Source organism: Amia ocellicauda, chromosome 4 (assembly GCF_036373705.1).
Source record: "Amia ocellicauda isolate fAmiCal2 chromosome 4, fAmiCal2.hap1, whole genome shotgun sequence".
NCBI classification, from domain to species: Eukaryota; Metazoa; Chordata; class Actinopteri; order Amiiformes; family Amiidae; genus Amia; species Amia ocellicauda.
Genome location: NC_089853.1, coordinates 17,737,261 through 17,753,121, shown reverse-complemented (window position 1 = coordinate 17,753,121; position 15,861 = coordinate 17,737,261). Strand labels below are relative to the sequence as shown.

Sequence of the window (15,861 nt, the reverse complement as noted above, 5' to 3'; positions counted from 1 at the left end):
CTTTTACAAACAAAACATATCCTGACTGTCTGGTCTATACAAGCATTCTGATCATAATAATTATGAAACAAAATCATTACATTTAAATTGGAACGCCCATTTTGCCATGAGCCGCTGAGGCAAATGTTTAATCACAAGAGCAGGGATTTGAGTCACAGATTATATAACACACTGATTCAAACTGGATCTTTTGCTTCCTTGTGTGTCCAAGGATGTGTCTGCATTTGATCATTATATATGAGGAGGTGGGAGGATTTTTTCTTCAGTGGGTAGATCTTCTATGACACAACACCATTCTTATCTCGTGCTTCTATGCTTTCAGTGTATTTGTTGCTTCTTTCACTGGTGCTTTTAAAATGGACCCACAGAGAAATGAATTAGAATGGGGAAAGCTACACAATTCACAATTTAACCTCAGTCTCCCTTAAACCAGTGAATGATCACCAGACATAACCCTTTATCACACAATAACAACAGCAACAACAATCATGATCATAATTTTGAATTTATCAAAATTGTAATGGACCTGCTTATGAACTATTTGTCCCCCTCACTGATATATCCTGTTAGATTGCCTGGAAAGGGAGTGCAGTTGTGCCACTATAATGGAATAACAATGTGTGCTTGTCAACATAACAAATACCTACAGTTTAACATTTGGTACAAAGAAAATCTGTCTTGGTTCAACATCTGTGTTCTTGTTATCGAGCAGGTTGTTTTGTGTCGCCCTCTAGTGGATGTTTTAAAAACTCCCCCACCATATTTCATGTTTTTTTTTATATATATATTTGTTATCCGTAGTTTTCTATTCTGCACCCTAAAAACAAACCAACAAGAAACCCATTAAACAAACAAAAAACATAAAAACGACCAAACTAAACTTGTACTGTATCTAATAATGTCTTTGTGAGTATACGCAGTAATAAAGAACTACTTCATTTTTATTGGAAACTAACGATTTGAACAAATGATTTGGACTAGTTTCCGTTAATATTTCAACATTATTCTTTATACAAACAATAAGAGCATTAAACAAGTCTCAGTTTATCTTCCTGGAACAGGTGAATGCACGGCTGTAAAAACAGTTGCTTTGTTATTATGCTTCCACACCAGAGCTGGGTTATACACTACCTTTCTATTGCTGCACTCCAGCTGTGCAATTTAAATCAACACCCCTTCACCACAAAATGTATAAGTGGAAGATAAAAACATTGTGAGAACCTGGCAGGCCCGTTACCCTCCCGTCTCCAAACAGTGGCAAAAAACAGAACCTTTATCCTGGTCGGAATCTGTCTGTGTAATTGATGACTGCAACACTGCATTAAATGTGGGGATGTCTCTAGAGCAGCTGTCTTGCTGGTCTTTGAATCTGCAAGATCTGGAAGTCTTAACTCATAGCTGCTGTGCAATAACTTAACTTTGCAATCAAGACACACTTCAAGATGGATTCAATCAGCACTCTATAGCAAACCACTAATAGCAAACTACAGTGTGGTTACATTTATGATTAGAAGAAAGTAGCATCCGACTGAAAATTAAATCACAACCGATTATAGTTTTGTAGTTTTCTATTAGTGGGTGGGTCCAAGTATTGATTTAATCCCATTAATTGGTTTAATTAGCTTGGTCACCAAGTATCTTTATATTAATATCATATTAAGTGTGCCTGGCAATGTAATAACTGACTCAGCAACAAAGGGTGTTTTCATTCCAGTACCAAAACAAAAGGTACATTTGTCAGCCTGCCTTCAGGTTTCATTTACAAGAGCAATAGAGTAGGATTTCTTGCAGCGATTGGATTTGTCCCTCAGTTTGGCTTGCAGGTGCAGTGGTACATAAGGTGATTGTAATATTTAACTTTGTTCACTCAGAAGCAGACTGTAGGTGTGACTCAGATCAACCTGCAGATCAGCACAGCAGGCCTTGTTTGTCTTTCACTTGAGTGTTATTTGTTGGAGGAATATGGTGACCTCATTTACCCATGCTGCCCTTTCTGACAATAACACAGTGTACTTGGGGGGGGGGGGGGGGGGGGATGGGGGGGGGGGGTGTAGTTCCACTATGGGAAGCTGTTATTCGAGCGGTTTTGACTATTAATCTTGCTGCAATGATTCACTTCACTACTTTATATCTGGCTTTTTAAAAATTATTGTTGTATTTTTTAATCTGTGAATTTCATTGAAATGTCAAATATTTTTGAAATATGTTTAGAATACACTATATGTTTTCCATATGGGTAATGATACCAACAAAATACCAACAGTAATCCAATAGATTAAAAGAGTATTTTTTTTCGTGTGCCCATGTTGATTTATTTGGTTTTAATATACATATAATTGTAATGCGTCATGAACAATTAAGTCATGGTAACACTTTAATGTTTTTACAGCTGGTTTGTTTATTAGTTTTGTATTCTCCCTCGAGTTATTTCCTGCAATGCAAATGTTCCAAATCTTTTATATATATCAAATTTAGATTAAACTTAATTTACATTTTCCCCTGTCCACACAATGGATTGACCTACATTGTTTTAAATTGTAACAGCTTTCTTCCCTGCTAGGTGACAGACAAACAGCAGTGTGTTTTGTTATCTACATTGTGCCACTTTTCCACTGTGTGATATGCCCTGCAGTCAGTGGTGTGTTGACAGGGTTGTCTCTAGAGATACTGTAAACTTTAGTTTTAGAAGCCTGTAATTATATGGTAGTTTAGGAGGGAGGCTAGTAATGAGGACATGGGATATCACTATAAAGCAGCTTGACATATAGACATTTTTTTGTAATTCTCATGGGCCCATGTTTTCCCTCGTGATCATCTTGACTCGATCAGGAACTCTGTGCTTTGGAATCCTTTATATGATTCCCAGCATTCAGGTGTACGTTTTTATGCAAAATTAGTGTTGTCACATTGCCAAACTCTTTCCCCCGGGGGTTGTACAGAGCAAACGGTGCTGTAGTGAACTTCATAGTTGTGTCCTTTGATGTTCCAAAGACAAGAGACGACACGTACTAGACCCCTGCAATTCCAGTGGAAAGCGTGAGCGATTACTTTGATCCAGGGGGGTCACAATTATGGGACCACAAAAACAATCTGAAACTCAGCTGTATAAATATATATCTGCAAAACAGCCTCTTTCAGACCTCCAGATGCTGCCGAAATCTTATATAAAAATACAGCATACACAAATGATGTCTATTTTGTGGAAAATTACATAAAGACTGGATGTAACAAACAGGTCAGATGGAACCTGAAGGGATTTTAGTAGAAACTGGAAGGTGGATTGGATTATGCTCGGTGACTTGTCATTGTACTTCAAATGTTCTGGTAGTCACAGGGGACACAGGGGACTCATCATTCGGTGACTTTGCTACTTATCCTCACCAGCCACGGTGTGACCCTCAGATATAGAGGGGGTGCCACTTTGCGACTGGCTGCCGCACACACTGCATCATCCGACTCCAGTGCTCGTCCTCGCTAGTCTTTCGTTTCCTGAGGACGAGCCGTCCAATCAGGTGCTTAGACTTCTTTCTCTCGGTGTGCACCTCGTACACATGCACTGTAATGATGCACTCCCTGATCTGTGGGTCGGGCAGCGAGAAGGTCAGGATCTCATTGAAGACAGTCACATCTAATTTGGGCTTCAGAGGGGTCTTCTGCTGCTTCAGCTTGCACTGGTTGCATGAGAGGCTGGTTCTGGCATAAAGCACTGGAACACAAGGGCACAAAGAGCACGACTATAATTAACTAGGTCAAACAGTTTCAGCCCTTGAGAAGGCCCTTGTCTGATCCCTCCCTTTTAAACTGTGTGCAGTAAATCAGGTATCTTATTACACAATTATTACACAAGTTTGAGCCAGTTTGTTTCTTTAACTGTATTTCAAAACTGATACAGCTTGACTATATCCCCATAGCTGACTTATCATTGGCTAATATTGTATAGGGACTGTGAGATCAATCAAGAAAGAAATCAAGAAAGTTTCCTTAAATTGGAATTACAAAATGTAACCTAAAATACATCAGGCAAGCTACCAATTTCATGCATGACTTTTAAAATTACTTCTTATGACATTTAAGGCTTTTAAAAAGACAATTTAGTAGGTTGAAAGTCCTAATGACAGCTTCAATTGTCAACTGTCTGCTGCGCAGCGCTGCTGCTATTTGTTGATCTTTGGGGGCTTGGCTATAATAGACACATAAATTATGAAGAAATGCAATTGGAAACCGGTGTTTCCTTGCTGAAGGTAATATTGGTCAGCTTCGTGATTTGTGTCTGAGCCCTGAGCAGTGAAACCCACACACAAGAAAGCACAGCTGTAGAAACGCTTGCCCTTTAATTATATGTAGGAGCTGAGCTTTAAAGGACTTTGTGTTTCTTTATGAAGAAACAATAGTTTACCCTTGTCTTCGTGGCTCGAATGTGAAACTGTTTTGATCTTAAGGAGCCCCACTTCTATTCTTTGGGATGTAGGAAGGTACTTGAGGGATAGAAGCACCTCTCCAACCAGGTCCTGCAGGTAAAATAGAGCACAGCAGGACATGAGATTTGTGAATGATTACAAAATAATTATTACTCCTTAAAGTATGTATCGGCCAGTAGCATTAAAAAAAAAAAAAAGTCTTATTTTAGAATCACTGTATCTAATAATAACCTTAATGATAAAACAAAAACTTTTTCTGAAATCCACGCCTGTCCTCCTACACACATTACATTATGAATACTTATGAATATTACCTGTGCATTTGTTATAGAACCAAAGTGGTTCGTGGGCATAAAATATACTCCAAGTTATCTGTCTATTATATATGCCTTGACATTTTACTGTACTAAATCTGTATGCGCCCTGCGATGCCCTGTCTAGGCTGTGCCCTGCCTTGTGCCCTGTGGGCTGGTTTAGGCTCCAGCTCACTGCAACTCTGAACACCATTAAAGAAATCATCCAGCAAGTTGTACAACCAGTCGTTGTACTCTACCTTCTCTAAGGCCTGTAGCTCCTCCAAGACCTCCATTGGGTAGTGAAGATTTACATTTTTCAATGGCCTCCTGACTTCTCCCAGAGCATTATGTCTGGAGTATTTATCAAAGTCTTTGACCTGTGTTGGGGGAAAACAAATGGTTTTCAATTAGTCTCAAATAAATAAATAAAAAGATTAAATATTGTCTTAAGAAACTAACACTGAACACACACACATAGCAGTGTCATTACAAATCACCAAATGGATGAATAGCATGGATGAAATGGCTTTAATGGTTCATTTATGATGTCAGGAATCTAAATGTAAAGTTTTGTGATTGTTGTTTAACAAAATCTCCACCAGAGGGAGACCATGTTTAACTGTAGAATCCCATTAGTGTTAGCGTGTAGACAGAATGGGACTCTCTAAGTGTTAGTGACACTAAGGCCGAGGCAATCACCATCAATTTAGTAATTTCGTATGAAAGCTTTAGTGGTGTGGCAAACATCACTGATATAATAAGGGAACAAATGTATTGACCTGTTTTAATTAAGCGTCCCTCCCAATTTATATTTCCTCTCAATAATGATGGTTTGAAAACAAATACGATCAGGATAGCAGACATTTCACAGTGTCCATATGTGCTGATTGTATAGCAGTGCCAACTATTGTAATATATACAGACAGGTGACAAATTAAAGGAAAAACCTGAACCTGGAGGAACATTACGAATGCAGATGCCTCCAAAGAGTTGTACTGCATGATACAATTAAGCAATTAACATCCTATCATGCTCTGTGGCATGTATACAAATGCTGAGCAGGCCTAGTTGAGTGCGATTTTGCATCAAGATGGCAAGTGGAAAGGATCTAAGTGACTTTGAAAGAGGGGTCATTATTGGTACATGAATGGCAGGAGCTTCAGTCACACAGATGCTGAACTGGACAGTGTTCTCGGCAAGTGGGTGAGTGCATGTGTAGCGACACCAAGAGAACGGTGCAGGCCTGACTGCTTGACCCCTACAGTGAGGGGGTCCGGAGCCCTTGTTATGCTGTGGGGGGCATTTTCCTGGTATGGTTTGGGTCCACTTGTCCTCTTAGAGGGAAGGGTCACTGCAAATCATTACAAAGTTGTTCTGAGTGATCACCTTTATCCTATGGTGACACATTTCTATCCTGATGGGAGGGGTCTCTTCCAGGATGACAATGGCCCCATCCACAGGGCACGAGGGCTCACTGAATGGTTTGATGAGTATGAAAATGATGTGAATCATATGCTATGGCCTTCACAGTCACCAGTTCTCAACCCAATTGAACACCTATGGGAGATTTTAGACGTGTTAGACAGCGCTCTCCAGCACCATCATCAAAACCCCGAATGAGGGAATATCTTTTGGAAGAATGGTGTTCATCCCTCCAGTAGAGTCCAGAGACTCGTAGAATCTGTGCCAAGAGCATTGAAGCTGTTCTGGCGGCTCGTGGTGCCCAACACCTTACTGAGACACTTTATGTTGTTTTTTCCTTTTAATATGCCCGTCTGTATATATATATATATATATATATATATTAGAGAATATCACTATGGGAGTTAGCAGAAGATAATTTTAGGATATAATATGTAGTAGGATTGTATGAGAGAGTTACCAGCAGACAAGGAGCATTAGAAAATGTACCCACCATTTTCCCTGTAATTACCCACCCCCAAGCAAGGGTATTTTATGTTTTTTTTATAACATATATAGGAGCAGTACACAGTGTCAAATTTTATACAAAGAAGTATCTATGCTTGTATATTGTGCTACCTATCATGTATTTATGCTGTCTGCTATGCAAAACAGAAAAGTCTTGGCCTATTTTGATGCAGTTTTTATTCAGGAGTGACTTTGATCTTTTTGAACCATTTTTTGGTAAGACTCTGACACAAGCACATAACACTGGTTTTTTTTTTTAAGCATAGCCAAACGAGAAGCATAATACTTGAAAAGTTGTTAGTATTATATCTCAGGAAAACATGTATTTGGTTTAAGAAAACAGCTAACATAAACAATTTTGCAATACACATCCACAGGTAAAGGTTAACGTCAGTCCTCAGAAAGGTGAGTACTAAGTAGGTAATGCCTCCTATTATATCAACTGAAGCTGACTTTCAAAGGTTTTTTGGCTAGCATTTTTGGATGTGAACTGGAAAACATCTAGCTATTGTAGTTAGCTTTGATTAGTCAAAATATTCACCTTACCATGTAGTACACTTAGGAGCCTTCCTTTATTAAAAATAAATATAATTAAATAAATACTTTAATCCTTAGAAATCCAGTATATCAGTTATATATGAGTTAAATATCTGGGAGGTATCTGTCACACTGGGCTCCTCGCAGTGGTTTAAGAGATGGCTCTTTTTGCAGATACAGACCTCCAGCTTGACTGTGATGGCCGGCAGCTCGTCCTCAGGCAGTGAGTAGGAGAACTGGTCCCCGAATGAGGGGCTCCTACTGTTCTTCACCAGGCGGGTGTCCCACTCCTGGAGCACGCAGCACAGTGAGGACTGCTCTGATGGGGGCCCAGACAACAGCCGCACCCTGACAAAGGGGTCCACACTGTGGCTGAAGTCTCGCACAGGCAGCCCGCCGGCGTCCAGCACCGTCACCACCAGCCGGCTCAGCTCGGAGTCATAGAAGAGGGAGAAGCGCAGGCACCCCCGGGGCATCTCATCGCCGTCCTCGTCCTCCAGGGGGCTGTCTAGATCCATGCTGTCCAACTCTGACAGGGAGGAGGTGGGAGAGAGACACCTGCTCAGCTTTTCAATCTTGTCCTGGAGTTTTGCCACCTGTGGGGTCAGCGTGTTTGATTATTTTGGCTACTGGCAGATCAAATGTTACAAAATACAAATACCTTCAGGGTTGTCAGATCATACAGTGGATACGGGACAAAAACCAAACAAACCACACACACTGAAGACCCTAGATGAGTGAATTGTGTCTCACGGAGGGAGATATGCAGTGAGTCAGAGGGATCTTTGAGGCCTTGAGCTTTTGCATAGACTTCCCATTGTATCAAAAAACATAGCAGTCACTTTGAAAACACTGGAATAAGTCAGTAGTTACAGAATTCACATTATTCAAACAGTTGGGAATCTTAATATTATCGATTTTAAAAATGGGTTTTTCTGTTTATTTGAAAAAAAATAAAAGTGAGCTACGCTTCAAGAATGTAGGCCGACCTTTCTTATTAATTAAAATAGTACTGCACTTAATTGAGTATCACAATCAAATAAATGACATAAGATAACACATAAAGCAAGGTATGGATCTGAAACCTGTTTTGTAAAGAACATGGCAGGCGATATCCATTTTACTCAGTAAATATTGTAAAAAGCGCTACATAAACCACAGTATTTACCAGGCCAAGGAAACGCCTTTAAACTAATCAAATACCCTGCAGTTTGTTTTGCATTCCTGTTCTTAGACAAACCAGGCCAAAATGTCATGTACCTTTTCAATTCTAACAGCCACCATAATCATTAGTAACTAATTCGCTTTTTTCTGCAGTTGCTCAGGAATGTATGTAGAGTGCTTTGATTATAATAGCAAGCAGCAATGTCTTAGCAAGCAGCTCAAAATATTGACTTTTTTGGGAGTGTAGTTCACACTGTTATAACCCACTTTATTTTCAACCTAATCCTTAAACTGTTCAGTTAAACATCCAGTAGCGATTCAGACCTGTGGTGGAACACAGGGACATGGCGATGTTGACTCTTCCAACAAATGAACATTTTTTAAAGGATTTTTTTCCTTACATGATTGATCATTCCCATCTCTGGAGTAAGCAGGAGAAGGAAATAGGGGTAAAAATAAGGCTAGGTCAGGTTTCGAGAAGGGAGACGGATGACCAAGACAAGAACATGAGATTGTAAATTCACCTTGTAGTTATGTCTCTGGATTTGCGAATCTCCGTCGTCCGTGCCGGCAGTGCCGTTCTGCATGCTCTTTTCTTCCGTGCTTTGGGTGCCTTTTCCTGAAATTATCAATGCATTTTCATTAGCTTGAAAACCAGGATGTTCTCTTAATCATTCAATATTCAATATACATTTCTCTAACGGTCGGTAATTAAGACAGAGGTTCAACTTTATTTCTTACCTGCCTCACTGTTTGTGTGTGCAGTGTGGGAGCTATATTTTTTTTAAACCAGGTATCCCCTCAAGGATGCGTTATAAGTATCATTGCATTGTTACTGTGCTCTATGTTACATATGATATTATTATATCATTATCATATTTCTATTTTACTGACTAACTCTGGCGTCATACCATTTCCATCAGTGCGTGATTTGTGCTTGCAGAATTGGTAAATCTGCCATGCTAGTATGGCAGCTGCCACGAGAAACAGAAGCACTGCGAGGCCCACAATGATGTATGTGATCTCATCAGAAAAAGGCATTCGAAGATCTCCTATGGAGAGCTGTAAAAATGCTGGGACCTTCATTTCTTCTTGCCACACAGACCTGTCAGCAGAACAAAAAAAAGGGACTTAATTCATTAAGGTTTATTATTTTTTCTATCATACTGCACCTGGCTGTCTCTTTTTAAAAAGCATAGTTTTATACAATTAGGTCCATAAATATTTGGACAGTGACACAATTGTCATCATTTTGGGTCTGTACACCACCACAATGGATTTGAAAGGAAAATCAAGATGTGCTTTAAGTGTAGACTTTCATCTTTAATTTGAGGGTAGTTACATCGGGTGAATGGTGTAGGAATTACACCAATTTTTACATGTGGCCCCCCCAATTTTAGGGGCTGAAACGTATTTGGACAAACTAACATAATCATGAATTAAATTGTGAGTTTCAATACTTGGTTGCAAATCCTTTGCAGTCAATGACTGCCTGAAGTCTGGAACCCATAGACATCACCAGATGCTGGGATTCTTCCCCAGTGTAATTCCTACAACGTTCATCTAATTTGGATGTAACTACCATCACATTAAAGATGAAAGTCTACACTTAAAGCAAATCTTGATTGTTTCCTTTCAAATCCATTTTGGTGGCGTACAGAGCCACAATTATGACAATTGTGTCACTGTCCAAATATTTATGGACCTAACTGTATATCCATATATGTGTGAGTTATAACTATTTAATATGAAAAGAATGAACAGATGATTTCATATTTCATTTAAAATCAAATAGACAGAACATCCTATATTTATGAATGTAAACACTTTCATTGGCTTCATATCTATCATGCTTTTTCAGCATTAAGAGACTAAACACCGTCAATTAAGCAACCTGTACCTCCTTCACAAAAGTGTGCCACATGCAATAGACCTCCAATGTGAAAACAGTGCTGTGTACTGCTTAACTGTATAGCATTGCGTGTACATTGAAATAGTGGTCACTCGGAATAAGGATGAAGCGACATGAATTTGTCCCAGTACCTCTCAACGTGTTGCACTTCTGAGTTCAGTCCATTTACGGTCTCCAGATGCTTTACCTCCTCTTCCTTGTTTAAGTGCCTCAGTTGTGTGCAGGTAGGATATTCTACACAATGCATTCAGCATTTTTTTCACTGGAAAAGCATAAGTTGTAATTCAGTGCCTTTCATAAAACCAGAACTAGATGTGTTACCTTCGCTTTCTAGGCCCTTGCAATTCAGATTGGAACACATCTGTTTTATTCATTGTTACTGTATTCATGTAGCATGTGGGAAGAACACCACAGCGATGCCATCCGCCATCAGAGCGTTGGCCCAGTGCAGACCAAGGCTTTTGACAGTGTGTCCTGCTGTACTGGGAGGGCTTTCACACCAACCCAACCTTGGAAACGAATCGAAACGCAGTCTGAAAAAGGTGAAGTGTGGCTCTGAAATGTGTAGTTGTCTGGTGAAGCACGGAGTTGCCCACAGTTAGTGTAGTTGAAACTGTCATACAAATTAGTTGTATTACCTAATCATGTCTGAATGCAGCTCTACATATCTGATTGCAGGCTCTCAATCTATCATTTCCCCTCCCTTCATTTCAGATTTATTCTCCCAGTATCCTGGTTGTTTCAAAGGCTCTGTCTAGCTGCCTGTGATAAATCATTGACTGAACTGTTTTTGCTGCCAGATACGTCATACAGGTTATTGTTTCTTGTTCCCTCCATTCTCATTATTATTTCAAGTCATTTAGCAGACCTTAAATATAGTTACAATTTTAGTTTGCTACAAAATACCATTGTACCATACAGCGCACAAAGTGCAAATACACAATCCTAAATCATTAAAATGCTGTCTTGCCTCTGGCAAATTACATTTGTAATAATAATAATAATAATAATAATAATAATAATAATAATAAGAAGAAGAAGAAGAAGAAGAAGAAGAAGAAGAAGAATTACAACAACTATTTTCTAAAGTATCTCAAATTATATTTATATTCTGTACAAATTCTATTCAGCTGTCTCTAGCATTAATTTAATAAGGAATGATGTTTATTTTCTACATGAACCTCACTGAGCTGTTTTTCACCAGTATTGTGCAAGTGCTCCTGAACATGTAGAAAAAGTTAATTTAGTATGAAAAAACAGTAGATGGTTTTCATGTACACAACTCCAACAAAGAAAGATTAAGAAATGTATTTCAGTGCACTTTATAGTTTTCTGTCCACAACATTGTCAGAGCTTGTTATCTAAACTGCACCTTTATGATTCATTTATCATCTATAGGTCCAAGAGGAGGACACATTGTACCTGATATATGACTACAATTAAACCTTTCTTAGCTGAAGGCCCCAATATTGACCCAGAATGTGTAATTCCTCACAGTAAATTCTGGACCCCTTTGTTGGTAGATTGTTGAGGAATTCAAAGCTTAACATCACATATTACAGCTAGAAATACACCTCAGAGACTTTCTTTTTCATAATTTTATACATTTTGTAGAGTCCTGGTGCACTTCTCATAAACCTCTTCAGCAGTTTTAATTTTATAGCTGCGTGGAGACTACTTTATCAGTGCAATGTTTTGTCTTTAAATGCAATAGTTGTTATGTTCTGTACATTCTTCATGCTCAGTTCCACCATAACAATGAGTGAGGAAAGATTTAGTTTCTTCACAATTGTACATTTCTATACATGCAATTAACTGTATTGCTAAATACAATCAAAGGAGTTAACAGCATTTTTTCCTGCCTATTTCCCTGTCCATCATGCAGAGAAAACCTGGTAAAAGTCATATTACTAGAGTCTTAAGGCTGAGTCATGCAAGCTATGATAAATGACAAGACTTCTAACCCCCTTCATTATGTTTAGCACTAGAAAATTGAACAATACCTCTTTTCCTGATGTTTTGTTTTCACTCTCTCTCTATTTCTCCTGCAATGGCTTGTAGCCTAACGTTCTCATTTCTCCCATGTATTCAGTCTGGTTTCTTGCTTGGACTCTCCGTACAGTCAGTACCTGAAAAACAAGTTCCTGATTCTGGGCTGAGGCAGTGTGCCGTGTCATGACGCTGACATCAGGACTGGTTCCTGGACGTGCATATGGAACTGAGCTCTGTCTCAGCCATTTCTGTAGGCTCTTCCTGTGAAGGGCTGAGTTACAAACCAGTTAACAGGCAAACCTTATTGGCAGAGCTATACTTGGCTGAAGTTTATCTCAGAGCACTATGCAAATAAAGCTCTGTGTGAAGGATTCAATAATACCCAAGTGAAACTATTAAGCTATTATTTGAGCCTGAAGTGCAGCTGAAAAATTCAAATACCATTATGGAGCTAAAGAATTGGCCTAGACAACAGAATAAGAACTTGTTTCCTCGTTCAGTTTTCTTGCCATGAGGGCAGTTAGTCACTGTTTTTTTTCTTTTACAGTTTTCAAAAAGAAAATTATGTGGCAGCCAAAAATAATTTCCCAACCCAATTTTCATGCCTTGTAATTGTACGAAGTGTATCTGAAGACAGGGAGCTGTATATCAACACCTCTGGACAATTACACAAAGCTTACCACTTTAAATGTCAAAAGCACCATAATTTCTTCACACCGAGCACCATGAGCACACATGCAATGTCTGGATTTGAAAACAATGTCTCGAGTTTCTATCTGATTATGCAGTAGAATCACAGATGGATAAAAGGGTCACCTTAGTTGATTATTATTATTATTTTGTTATTTCCCTGTCTAATTCTAATGTTTTCAGTAGGGTTCCACGCCTATGGTATCTACACACTGTGTAAAGGTGGTTAGTGTTTTTGAAGGATTGGATGAGGTTGAAGAGAAATGTTATCTGTGCACACACAGGCGCTGCAAACCTGGCTGAACTGAGTTGTGGCTTCTGTTATGGAAGGTGTGAAAAAGCTGTCTGTCTCTCCTTTGAATACAGAACACCTCTCATCAGTCTGCACTGCAGAAAATGAGGGCACAAACCAAAATGCTTTCTTATTTTTTAATTCTAAGCTGGTTTTATTTTTATTTATGTATTTATTTATTTATTTTTCTGCAAATCGACACATTTTTCCTTTGTGAATGTCCATCATATATTTACCCAAGAGATTAAGCGGGATTTGAAACTACGCCTAGTATTTTAACTTCATTCATCAGCTAGCACATACTACAGAAGAGGAAAATATAAAATATGAAACGTTTCCAACAAACTGCTATATAAGTTGCTTCTAACACAGAACTCTAAGGCTATCTTGCTTTGTCTAAGAAACTCTTTAGTAATCCATTTAATCTTCAAAAAACAATATGTGCTTCTAAGGACTGTCTGGCAAAATCGTACTCCATGTGAGAGAAGAAAACAGTCCTTTGTTAAGTAAAAGAAAAGAAAAGAAAAGCAAACAAGGAACAAGGAAAAGGTACATCAACCTGACAGGGATACAATATTGACAAAGAGGCTATCTTAAGGTATCACTAATGACAAATAAAACCGCATGGGTTTGATCCATTATTTTAGCATGAGGAAAAATCGAATGCTTTTCTATTATTAACATAACAATTATTATTAGACTAGTGCTTTAACTGGCTGCCTTTAAAAAAAAGAGATAAAACATTGTTAAGTACTTTGCACACCTACATAGATTGGGGCTCTGAGAAACATAGAGTGCACTGAAATTAATTGAGGCTGGCTACAGAAGGTGGAAATATAATAGGTTGTCAACTGTAATAAAAACACTAAATAGTGTTATACATCTTAATGCAAACCAGCTTAGCCTTTTTGAAATAGTACAGAATGCAGTGTTGAATTTTCTGTTTGTCAAGCCTGGATATCTCCAAAGATCAAATCACAAGAATGACCTTTTTTGCTCTGAACGTCTGACAGAGATGATATAAGCCGCTTATAAGTTCTATTGATTTTGGTCTACAAGTTCATTTTGATTTCTGGCAACCCTGAACATGGCACCAAGCTGACTTTCACAATCTCTGCTGTTGCAATGAAAGTTCTGCTCTGTTTCCTCAACAGTGTGAAGCAGCACAGCTAGTTCTTCATGGGGTGGGGTTCTTGATTCATCTTTCATCACTTTCTTCAGCTTGTGTAGTTTTAGAGATTTAGGGTGAGATTCCAGTTCATACCATAGTAAGCACCAGAGGTCAAATCCAGGCCTGCAGAGGACTAAACAACCAGACTTCTGTTTATCTTCAAAACTAAGACATACAGTATGGATGTCTTCAGACTCTTGAAGAAGTGTAACTAAAAGTTGATTTGGCGTGAATATGTGTTTTTCAACAAAAATAAATCAAATAGTTGGGAATTGCGTACAGAAATCCTGTATCATTGCATCATCTTTTTGGACATTCATTATCAGGGTGTGCCACACACCAGCATACAGTCACAGAGTCCCCTTGTTTTCTTTCCAACTTCCATTCCATCTCAAGTTACAGAAATTGTGCTATTATTGGCTAAATTAATAAAGAATAACCCCTGATTGAATACACCTAAGAAATGTGAAAGCACAAGGATCTCCAGAATAATGTTTGAAAGACCATGGCTCCAGTATTTTGGCCACATCTCACATTCAATCAAACTTTGCTCAAAACTCCAAATCCATGGGTTGCAATGACAGCTCAGCAGAGAGAGAGACATATTAGTGTGGTTGATATAAATTCTTATGGCCTTCTGACTCATTCTTTCACTCAGTTATATAATTGATATAATCATAGACTTATTAAATATTGTCCCCAGAGCTGAAGCAGCTGATGACTGAAATGATCAACATTATTCAGAGTAGACATATGAGCATTATGAGACCTACGAAACAATCTTAAATCCTTCCAGGTCTACACCATCAACAAATATAATGATGATTATAATTCATGATTTGGATTGTATACTTTGGGTCTAGAGGCAAATAAACATGAACCAAGGGAGCAGTTCAAGGAGAGTTCTGTTTGTGGTTGTGATGATGTGAGGTTTTGCCTCTAGATGGAGACAGTCACTTGTAAAAAGCATGTGCCTTTCTCTGCTGTCATAAATGAATTCAATAATGCTCAGTTAGGATGTTTTGCAGGTTACTGTTACTTTTCATTGCGAATTACTGATTGGGGGAATCTGCCCCAATCCACATTTAATTTGTGCCCAGGGACTGTTTAGATATCTCTGGGTGCTTTGTTAATCTCTCCGAAGGCTGCACTCACTTTCACTTACAGAAAAGGAGGACATAACACAAGTCATAATTGAGTCCAATACCCAAGCATATTAACATTTGGTGATTTGATTGTTGTGTGATTTCTAATCAGGACATGTAAATTGCAAAACTTTTAAACATGCCCATAATAAATCTATTACAGTATTCTATCTTAAACCTTTGATTAAATGCTTCCCTCAGATAAATGTAAGTCATCTTACTTCTCGACTGCTCCCAGCAGAATAGAATGCATATTAATAAAGTAATCTAATCAAGCATACGTGCATTGATACATTGTTTAACTGTAGGATGTTT

At 38.5% G+C, this 15,861-nt stretch overlaps 1 protein-coding gene across 1 annotated transcript; it reads right to left on the bottom strand.

Moving 5' to 3' along the window:
* Positions 1-2,059: 2,059 nt before the first annotated feature.
* On the bottom strand, positions 2,060-12,494 carry syt19 (synaptotagmin XIX). Its single transcript, XM_066701154.1, has 8 exons — positions 12,260-12,494; positions 10,388-10,518; positions 9,256-9,449; positions 8,869-8,963; positions 7,363-7,776; positions 4,972-5,091; positions 4,397-4,508; positions 2,060-3,706 (listed from the first exon to the last, which is right to left on the bottom strand). The coding sequence occupies exons 2-8, from the start codon at positions 10,501-10,503 to the stop codon at positions 3,399-3,401; spliced, it is 1,359 nt and encodes a 452-aa protein (XP_066557251.1). The 5' UTR covers positions 10,504-10,518; positions 12,260-12,494; the 3' UTR covers positions 2,060-3,398.
* Positions 12,495-15,861: the final 3,367 nt, after the last annotated feature.